This window comes from Seriola dumerili, unplaced genomic scaffold, assembly GCF_002260705.1.
Source record: "Seriola dumerili isolate Sdu_G_001 unplaced genomic scaffold, Sdu_1.0 BDQW01000088.1, whole genome shotgun sequence".
NCBI lineage: Eukaryota > Metazoa > Chordata > Actinopteri > Carangiformes > Carangidae > Seriola > Seriola dumerili.
Window position 1 is genome coordinate 10,226,595 of NW_019174343.1, and position 11,389 is coordinate 10,237,983.

The window sequence follows — 11,389 nt, forward strand, 5'->3', positions numbered from 1 at the left end:
GTAACAGTGTGTATGGAATAACATCTCTACATCTTAGACTGCGGTCCTTTGAAGCGAGTATAGTTTGAGTTTAGGAATTTTCCTCATCCCTCAGAGATAATAATAGTTAAGATAATAATAGTTGGTGGCTCTCTTCCCTCAAAAGGCCTCCTTAGCTTTTCTCCACCTGCGCTCATTATAAAAACAAGGCATACCATTAAGTAAAAAAGTGGAGGGTTCTAATATTGAAGAGCTCTAAACCAATCATCAAATTGCTATCATAAGGGCTACACTACGCCTATACTTAACACTAACAAAAACAATGATGCAGATTCAGATTTTTACTTTGCGATAGCAGGCAAAACCTTGGCTTTAAAGCAATAATTCAATATTTTGGGAGATACGCTTCATTGCTTGCTGAGTTATGTGAAAAGACTGATACCCCTCTATGAAATATGAAGCTACCGGTTATCTTCGCTTAGCTTAGCTTAGCACCAAGACTGGAAAACGGGAAAACAACTGGCCTGGTTCTGTGAGAAGGTAGACTTCAGAAACTCACTGCTCCTAGCCAAGAAAAGATTTTACAGACATAATGTCTTAATTAGTGAGCTTAAAAGGTGCTGGTAGGTGGATTTTGTTACTTTTGAACAGAGGCAGTCTAGCCGTTTTCCCTGTTCCAGTCTTTGTGATAAGCTAAGCTAACCAGCTGCTGACTGTAGCTTCATATGTAAACTGAAGAATAGTTCAATATTTTTAAAAAATATGCATATTCACTTTCTGTCAGAGAGTTAAATTTGTTAGATTAGATTATAAGATTAATTAGATCTGTTAAACATAAAACTATAGATATCAGTTGGTTTGTTTAACTTAGCATGAAGACTGGATAAAGGGGGAAACAGCTAGCTTGGCTCTGACCTGTGGTACCAAAATCAGCCTACCAGCACCTCTAAATCTCAGTAATTAACATGTTACATCTCATTTGTTTAATCCGTACCAAAACCAAAGTTGTTTTATGGTGGTTTATGTGATGTATTATTTTTTTGCTCTAACCAGTTTTCCGGCTACCAGTGGGGAATCCAGGAAGTTACTACTCCCAGCCCAGAAATAGTTCAGCACATAACCCCTGTAAAATGACGAATGGTCATTTTTTCATCTCAGTTTTTGTACGGATTTAACAAATGAGATATCAATCAGTGAGCTTAATGGGTGCTGGCAGGCAGATTTTGTTACTGCTGGACACAGCCAGGCTAGCTGTGACTGGAATCTTTGTGCTAAGCTAAGCTAAGCTAACCAGCTGCTGGTCTTCACTTCATACACTTAACAGACATACATGAAGAGTGGTATTGATCTTCTTTTCCAACTCTCCACCAGAAAGTGAATAAGTGTACTTCCCCAAATGTCAAACTATTCCTCTAGCAGGTACACATGAGATTGGTACTTTCTGTTACTGACGATGTATTCTACCTCTCTATATGGTGTGGAATGGGCAAAAAATGGTGACCACATCAATAAAAGTTCAGAATCTCTGGCATCAATCCACTTCCTGCTGTGCCTTGATATCAAATCCATTTAAGATCTGGTTCAGGAGTGGATTTCCTCTCCCCGTCCTCAACAGAATCCAAGCCGGCAAAACACAGGGCCGGGAGAAATGTTTCACTCCTTTGGCTTCACATTAAAATCCAAAAGGAATCTCTTTAAGAGTTTATCCAAACAGCGTTTAATCCACTACATGCATCCATTGCTCCATAGTCTTTAAAATGAGAGGTTGTGGGGCTGTACTTGGTTTCCTTGGCATAAAATCCAGCCACGTGAATCAAAGGTTTGCCCCAGTGCTCCATTGTGTTGAACAGGGCAACAGATTGATACCGACAACCATTAACACACAGCTCAAATGTGCGGTTTACTTGATGCCGTACAAGTAATATTAGTCACATTATGCTGTTCAGTGCGTTCAGAAGTTTAATACTCAGAGGGTGCTCAGTCAAATCCTCAGCCAGTTCAGGCCTCCCAAAACAGCACTAGAACACAGTGCAAACACACTGAATGTTTTCTCAACTGGACAAAGTCCAAAAGGTCATATGGGCAAACTCACTTGTGTGACAGACCTCTGCACCAGTTCCACAGAGACAGGAACAAGAAAACCCTGACATCGCAGTCAATAGATGAATCGTAAATGTAGACACACACACACACACACACACACGCACACACACACGCACACACACACAGATAACAGGCAATCAGTGTCATATTCATTCAAATGCAATTGTGTAGCTAAGCTGCATGTTGATTTTATCCCTGTTGATCAACAGACTCTGGATGTGGTGTAGCACAGTAACAACGTCCAATTTTCACTAAGTTGCACTGAAGCGTAAGTTGGAGTCACAGCGCAAAACGTAACATTTTCACATCTATTGCAACATTATGTGAGCACTGCCTTGAGGACAAAGTCCCTACAGGTGAATTTTGATTTTTTAAATTTGTCTCTAGCCTACCAAGAATAAAACAACTTAAAGGACCCTAATCAGGACCAACAGCAACACTCAGTCACGTGTAAACACGCTGGCGGTGGGATTGGAGACTTTCAGTTCACTCTCTGCCCTCTAATAACACCCAGTGATGCAGAAAATAAGAAAGAAGAGGTGGAGGTGAGGAGCAGTTCGTGTATTAAGTTTCTCTTTGACTGTTTTTTTTTCTCTCAGTGAAAGTCTATTGAGGCCCTGAGGTTTAAGAGGCAGAGAGAGGTGTAGGAGGCGATGTGAGAAAAGGTCTTAACCTTGTTCACCCCCAAACAAATGACGTTGTTTTGAGTAATTGTGAGGGAACAGTTGTGATGGACACTACTGAAGGTGAGTCCAAGAAGGTGGAGTCACAGCAGAGCCTGTGTTTCCAAGTTTAAGTTGATTGCATCAAAGTCGAACAGACAGGCGTGAGAGGGACAGAGATATTCTGCCACGGGACACACTGATGGACAGTGACAAGACAAGCTGGCCAGTGCATCATCTGGTTAATGAGCCAAACAGCAAAGTGTCCATTAGCCAGACTGTCTGAGGCATCCCAGAGAATACAAGGGACAAGAGAGGGAGGACAGAATGTCAACCGACTAAACAAGAAAAGTACATAAAAAACAGCAACAAGTGAAGACACGGTGGATAGAGCCAATCTTGTAACACAAAACCATACAACCTGACATGGGCTAGCAGACGAAGAGCCGGCCAGCTACAGTGGGGTTCAAGAGACCACCACAAGGACAGTTTGTTTTCATCATTTATCAAAAACTAAGACAAGTTGTTTACTTTGTGGATGGTTTTCAAATAAAGACTACATTATTTAGAACTGATACATGCAAGTTTTATCTTTAGGAAATGCTTATAATTAATTGCAGGTATATGTAATGGCAAGATTTTCTAAAAATCATTGCATCACCAAGTATGCAGTATAACTCAAATATTAACACATATGACCTGTTAATTATTGTGGTCTGTAAACTGTTACTACTGGTAATGCCTAAACATGAAAAAAGGCTGGAAATACTTTTTACAAATTTGTTTTTATCGAAACAAGGAGCAGACAGACCTAGAGATGGCACCATGGTATAAAGCCAGCATCTTTATCAGACAGAATAGCATCTGGATCCAAGATCCAAAGTCAACAAAGAAAGTCCTACTCCAAAACTATGGTTAAAAGACAAACTATAGCAGTTGCCAGAGCATTTCTTTAAAGGCAAAATATGTCTAATGGTTTAGCATGGACTGAATAATACTGCAGTTTCATTGTTGAAACTCTTGTTTACACAAGAAAAAAAAAATGTCATGATTGCAACCAAAAAACTTACAGTACAGTATGTGAGGAGTTGGTTGTATGAGAGAGTAATAAAACAGGGACTTAAATATTCAGGTGTGAGGATCTTTTGCCTCATCTGGAGTCTGTAACTTGCACATGATTAATCACTTGCTCACCATAGACTAATACTCCTCTACTCTGCAGAGGCATGCCATCGTGTCTGGTTTAAAGCAGTGTGGCAGAAGATCCTCAGCCTCCTCAATGGGACCATTAAAAATGCGAAATGTAATGCAACATCAGAAACACTCTCAGCGTTCTCACTAACGGTGCTAGAATTATTTCAAACTCTGCAAAATATTTCATGCTGGACAGAGTGCAAGCTGTAATTAAGGCAAACGGTGGAAACACCAAATCTGACGTTCAGTGAAAAAAGTACCAACAAACTTTTGCTGAAAATGTATGTAAGAGTGTTTGAGAATTATAGTTTGACCAATTATTGGTATTAGTTTAATAAATGATGAAAAGTTTTTGGCAGTAGACTTTTGACCCCACTGTATGTGCAAACACACACACACACACACACACACACACACACACACACACACACACACACACACACACACACACACAAAATTCTAACGTAAAACAGAAAAGAAGGAGGGTGGTGGGGAGTTGGCAGGGCGGAGTTATTATCCAGATCATCATGAGTCTTCATTGCCAGAGTCGTCCTGGTTGTCATATCGTCTGGTGGACGTCCCGCCGTCCTCCACGGCGCTGAGCCCCCCTGCTTCGCCTACAGACTCCATCTCGCTCTCGTCTTCTTCTTCATCCTCCTCCTCCATGTCGTCGTCGTAGAGGTCATCATAAAGAAGGTCTGAACTGCTGTCCTGGGAGGGAACTCTGGTCTGGACGCAGTACTCTGCCAGTGTGGTTGGGACTTTGACGCCATCGCGCTCAGCCTCTGCTGCTGTTGACATCACTTGCTTCCTGTTGGCCAAAAGGAATAACGTCTTTTTGGGGTGATTTCCAAATTATAAACATTTTCTGGGCTGACTGCAGGACAGCAATATACTATAATTCTTTGGTATAAGCACATGTTTGTCTGTACATGGATAATAGTTATTACCTGATAATCTCTGCATACTCCTTGTCCTTGCCTTTGCTGTCCCTCCATTTGCGAAACATGACAGAGGCATCCACATTGGCTGGAGAGAATGTGTTGGGCTCATTGAGCAGTGAGATCACACTAAGCAGGATAGTCCTGATCACCACGCAGAGCCACAGACAAACAGAAAATAAGGACACTCAAATATCAGATCTGTCATTGTATGAAAAAAAAACTACACAATTTTTGAAACTATAGTAATCTCAGTTACATGCTACAGCCAATCTGCCTAGACTTTCAAATACAGACTCAGCACTTTATCTCTACTCCTGGAAAAAATCTATCTTGCTGACTTGCTACATTTAAAAGAACTTCTTAACACTACCCTGCAGCAGCAGTGCCTCGTTCTTTAGAGGTCACACAGAACAAAGGACTGCTAAAAGTGAACTGTTAATTTACACTGTTCTTGATTTTGCAGAATTGGTGAATTATGCTATACTGCTCATGTTTTTCATATTTCAAAATTAGTTCTGTTTGTAGAAGGGCATAGCAAGTCCTTTACCTCAGCTTTCTTATCCTATAGTCTATGTTGGAGAATTTCAATTTAATTATTTAAATATTTTTTAAAAAGTCCCTTAAAGTGAGATTTCCATGTCTTTTTCGATTAAGTCTAGGTGCTAAATTTATACTCTGAAAGTATTAAAGCACTCAGTCCACAGAGAAATGCACACAGCTTGTGTTCAGAAACTGAGCCTTAAAATGAGCCGTCAGGACTTCTGTAACTTTGTGATGTCACAACAAAGCTCCAGAGAGAAGCCTGAGAGAGGAGGTATATATATATATGTATGTGTATGTGTATATGTGTGTGTGTGTGTGTGTGTGTGTGTGTGTACATATATATATATGTACTTAATCATCACAGTATAACACCAAGTCAGTTAAACTTCAGGGATATCAATCTGTCCATTGAGGAAGCACAAGTGATTGTGAATCAATTTCACATACTTTGGTGCAAATGAAAGTGACAACAGGTACAATGGAGAGGCAAAAGCAAGACAACCCCGAAAGGGGAATGGTTTTGCATGTGGTGGCCACAGACAATTGTTCTCTCCTGATCCTTCCTGACTGATTCTTCTCTAGTTTTGTGTTTTGCTAGTATCCTTGTTACTACTGGTAGCATGAGGAGGTACCTGCAGCCCAATCCCAATCGGGTTGCACAGATAGTCCAGCTCCTCCAGGATGGCACATCCATATGTGCAGTTGCAAAAAGGTTTGCTGTGTCTCCCAGCACAGTCTCAAGAACATGGAGGAGATACCAGGAGATCGGCCGTTACACGAAGAGAGCTGGACAGGGCCGTGGAAGGGCATCAACCCAGCAGCAGGACCGGTACCTGCTCCTTTGTGCGAGGAGGGACAGGAGGAGCACTGCCAGAGCCCTACAACATGACCTCCAGCAGGCTACTGGTGTGCATGTTTCTGACCAAACTGTCAGAAACAGACTCCATGAGGGAGGCATGAGGGCCCAACGTCCTCTAGTGGGACTGGTGCTCACAGCCCAGCACCGTGCACCTCGATTGGCATTCGCCAGAGAACACTAGAATTGGCAGGTCTGCCATTGGCGCCCTGTTCTCTTCACAGATGAGAGCAGATTCACACTGAGCACATGTGACGGGTGTGAAAGAGTCTGGAGACGCCATGGTGAACGTTATGCTGCCTGTAACATCATCCAGCATGACCGGTATGGTGGTGGGTCAGTGATGGTCTGGGGAGGGTCGCACAGTCCTCCATGTGTCTCTCATGTGTCTCATGTGGCCAGAGTGTGTAGGCAGTTCCTGGATGACGAAGGCATTGATGCCATTGACTGGCCCTCACATTCCCCTGACCTAAATCCAATTGAGCACGTATGGGACGTTATGTATCGGTGCATCCCACGCTGCCAAGTACCGCCACAGACTGTCCAGGGGCTCACTGATCCAGGTCTGGGAGGAGATCCCCCAGGACACCTTCCGCCGACTCATCAGGAGCATGCCCAGACGTTGTTGGGAGTGCATACAGGCAGGCGGGGGCCATACACACTACTGATTCACATTATGAGTTGCCGTGATGAAATTCACGCAAGTTGGATCAGCCATTGATTTCAATTTTTTACTTTGATTTTCGGTGTAATTGTGAATCCAGCCCTCAGTGGGTTGAAGATTTTGGTTTCCATTAACCGTTGTTATATCATTTTGTTCTCAACAAATTATACAATGTACATGAGTAAAGTCTTTCAACTTGTATAATTTGTTCATCAAGATTCGATTTGTGATTCATGTGTTCCCTTCATTTTTTAAAAGCAGTTTAGCTATGAAAAAACAACCAAACCAGAAGTTTTGTGGCAAGTTACCTGACATTCTGGGTGGGGTTCCACCTTTCAGAGGGCAACTCCCCGCTCTGAGGGTCATCAACAGGAGGGTGCAGGATGGAGATGCACACATCTCCGTTCTGGAGAGAGAACAAAGTGGAGTGGCTCCATTTTATCAATAATATAAAAGCCAAAATTATCATAATAATGGTCACAAAAAGTGTGTAAAATCATTTAATGACAAACACAAAAATGTTTTACCTCATAAATGTTGGGGTGCCACATCTTGGTGAGGAAGCGGAAGGTTGGTGGGGAGTATGGGTAGTCAACTGGAAACTTGATGTGAGCCTGGGAGAACAAACAGAGGTTGACAGTTTTTGACGTGTTTTACAGAGAGTCCCTCAGGCCTGAGACCCCGGGGAGATGTGAGTTGATGCTTTGGCGGTATCACTGGTGCAGCACAGTGATATGTGAACTGTGAAAAAATAAATTTCATAAATCCAAATAAACCAAAAACACATATTTGTAAACTGTGCAATGCATGCTTTCTCTACTAAGACAAAATAAATTCTTCCTTCATGTTGCCTCGTTGCCTTGTTGTGTTCTAGGCGATACAAATAACTATTAACTTCATTATAAGCCTCAGAGACCAGAAAGGTTAAGAACAGCTGCTTTTCGCTAAACCCTGGTATGGACAGATTCCGTGTGTCCATACTGGAGAGATCAGATCTGTCCAAGTTGGATTCTGTTCACTGATCAAGCCAGACTGTAATACTGCAATAAAAATAAACCCTCTCTTGACAGACTTTTCTAGCCTCACTAGTTGATTAATAACAAGAATTCAACCATAGTGACTTTCTGTACCCCTTCATTTGGAGTATTTCACCACAGAGAAATGCACACTGTGCCAAGCCTACAATCACACTGTGCACCAGCTGAGAACTTTTAAACTTCAGCTGACACATTTTAAAGCCAAAAATTACCTGACGTAACATTAGGTGCTTCTTGTTTTTTGTTTTCTTGCCAAAAGTATTGTGCAATTATCTAGGTGAAAGGCTTGTAGGCTTGGGTGTGTGTAACACCCCCCAGCTCTCATAGAACTGCTGCCATTGAGATAGGACTATCATTACTCCACAACTAGTCACTGCACTGCTGCAGCCTTGGGACATTAAAAACACAGATGTCATGACACACTGCCATGAACTGATGTCCAATATCTATCAGTTTCCATACTGAAATATAGACACATCCCAGACGCATGAACTATGCATGGTATGCACTACAGGAGCCATGCAGATCACCAAGTAACATAGTTATACTATTAAATATTTTATATAGGTCAGTTACACCGGAAAAGTGTAACAGCAAACGCTTTTCTTTCTGTAATATACCAGACTCAACAAGTCAGCTTATTTGTAATAATGTGGTTCAGGGGTAAGCACTGCTTGCCTCAAAGCAAGAAGGTACTGGGTTGGATGGTGTCAGCAGGCTGGGACCTCGAATTTAAAGGTGTACTGCTTAGTTTTATCGGAAACTCTAAATTGCCAATGAATGTGCGTGTGTGTGTGTGTTTGAATTTCTTAGCTGTATAATGGACTTTAAACCTGTCCAGGGTGAACTTCACTTCTCACCAATGGCACCTATTGCATGTCTAACTGTACTCAAAGATGGATCCTCCTCGGTTGCTCTGAGGTCTCTCCCATTTTTTTACCTCTTGAGGTTTAATTTTATGTTTGGAGGTTTTCCTTACGTGACCCCAGAGTCTAAGGATAGGGGGGTTAATATAATATGCTGTACAGAGCGTAAAAACCCTCTGAAACAAACTTGTGATCCAAGGCTTTATAAATAAAATTAATTTGGCTTGGTGTGATAAGAGATAACAAAAGGATGTCTCTGTTAAGACTAAAAGGCTAAACATAAGGTAATCAACAGAGGCCAACTACAAGAGTAGATGGCAACACCTGCTCTGTATTATTTTGGCATTCCTGGACAGCTACAGCATCTTCTGCATTGCCCCAACTTGCATGCGGGCACCCACTGTACCGCATATTCTAGATGATTTACTGAATAAGTAACATGAAAGAAATGTAGATGAGTCTCATCATGCCCTTCTCTCTTACTCTTTCTCTGTGCTGAGGTGCCATTTATATCAGTCTCAGAGCTAAAAATAGCCATCTGAAGCACAACCATCATACAGTGAGGGGGGAGAAGGCTGGACAAGGAGAGTGGAGGGACAGGGGAGAAAGATTGAAGAAAAAAAAAGAAAAAAGAAATGGCTGCAGATCACAAATCTAAGGCCATCTGATATCAATCTAATACAATCCAATACAACAACTCTGCCATGAATTCTACTTCTGTTATGAAGGTTATGATCAAGGTTTTTTTTCACACTGTCATAGAGAGGTTATATAGGTTTTAGCACTGAGGTCATAGTTAGTACTGGTGTTCCACTGGACTGGCATTTATTCAGACGTATTTCTAATCCCCCCCCCCCCCCCCCATGCATGTAAATGGAAAGAAAAAAAAATTATGAAAACCTCTCAATATAATTTAATGCAGTACAACACCACATCTAACACTGTCCTCAGTAATGAGCATATAATTGAAATTACACATTTATGACAATGTCATCCAAAACTGAACGGTATAAACACTATAAGCCGCTGAGTGCATATCCTATTTTGGAAAAGCAAACTTGCCCAGGAACAAAGCTGCACTATATACTTGTATATAATCTGTTGCTGCTGGATCTAAATTAGCTTCATGAACATGCCTCACTATCTAAACATGGAGCTCTGCTTTGACCTTTCTGAATTCATAAATTGGTATGACAAAGTTTTGTCTGACCTTAAAGTAGCCTCCCTCATACAGGGTGTTTGGGGGCCCGAAGATAGCCACTTCCCAGTTGTAGAGGTCAGACTCCTCCACCAGAGTGATGCGGAAGCCCTCCACCGGCTGATCCTGCAGAGACTTCAGCTCCATCATCAGGGCCTTCTGTGAACTAGGGGTTGCCTGATGGGCCATGTTAATCCCACTTCTGACACCAGTGACCACAGATTAGTGAAAGGTAGGTAGGTAGGCAGGTGGATGGGTCCAGAAGAGAGAAAAAAATTTTAGCTTAATATTATTGTCAAGATTCTACTTGAACTTCATGTATTTTTAATTTCATAACAGTTGACTCTGCAGCAAACACCCTGAATCTGTTAGCTTTGTTTGTATTGGCATTAGTCTCTAGAAAACGCCAGGACAAAATAAACAGCAAAACCTGAACAGATAACAACTCTTCTGCTAAACTGAACGACACATAGGGAATTCAAACACAAACAGGATATGTGGCCTGCCAAGCTAGCTCAGGTCAGTGCTTTAGTTCGCAGGCCCTTTATGGGGGAAAAAGCAAAGTTAATGAAAAGTGTTTACCTCTGTCTCCTTGCACTGTAATGTGTATTCGTTTCGTTACAGCTGGACACTGGAAGGTAAACTCATTGGCTGTCCATGTTAGCCTAGCTATGTCTTGACAAACAGACAGTGACAGGAGCAGTGGGTTTTCTGCTAAAGCCTATGGCTGGTCCTCGTGTTGTGCTTCCGAAATTCTTTGTGTGCCAGTGTTGACAGTTGACATGGAGCTAGTATCAGTGTAAGTCACGGTCTCCTGTGGATCATTCTTGGGCTCAACAGAGGAAACCCGCTCTCCCTGGCACCTCTCCGTGCTGCTGGTTCGGTTCGGACAGGCGCTCAGCTGATCACTGCTTGTTTATGTTTGTTTATCTGCTCTCTGGCTGTCTCAACTTCTCCACACGTCAGCTAAACCCCTACCGAGCAACTTCGTTCAAATGGAGCAGCTTCTCTGCTCTCTACCGTCCCCTCCGGTACAGTGGCAGTGCAGAAGCCTGATAAATTCGAGCCTACGGTCGCGAAAAGAACAGTAGGTGAGAGGTTTACACTCGCGAATTACAGTGGATTTAATCGATTTTTATTTTCCTCCCATCGATGCTTCCGGCTATCATTGCGCGTGTCTGCAGAACGTAAAGCACGCACGGGTCTGAACGTGACGTGCGCGCACTCGATGCTGAAAAAAATTAAGATATTCACTAATTTAAGATTTTTTTTTTAACGTAACAACCATAACCCCCAACATTAAAGATACACATGTACCTGATTCCATATATTTCAGTTGACAT

At 42.2% G+C, this 11,389-nt stretch overlaps 1 protein-coding gene across 1 annotated transcript; it reads right to left on the reverse strand.

Moving 5' to 3' along the window:
* Positions 1-4,384: 4,384 nt before the first annotated feature.
* On the reverse strand, positions 4,385-11,189 carry ube2r2 (ubiquitin conjugating enzyme E2 R2). Its single transcript, XM_022745151.1, has 6 exons — positions 10,629-11,189; positions 10,059-10,248; positions 7,473-7,559; positions 7,254-7,351; positions 4,889-5,023; positions 4,385-4,749 (listed from the first exon to the last, which is right to left on the reverse strand). Exons 2-6 carry the CDS (start codon positions 10,233-10,235, stop codon positions 4,464-4,466), a joined length of 783 nt encoding a protein of 260 aa, XP_022600872.1. The 5' UTR covers positions 10,236-10,248; positions 10,629-11,189; the 3' UTR covers positions 4,385-4,463.
* Between the last annotated feature and the right edge of the window lie 200 nt (positions 11,190-11,389).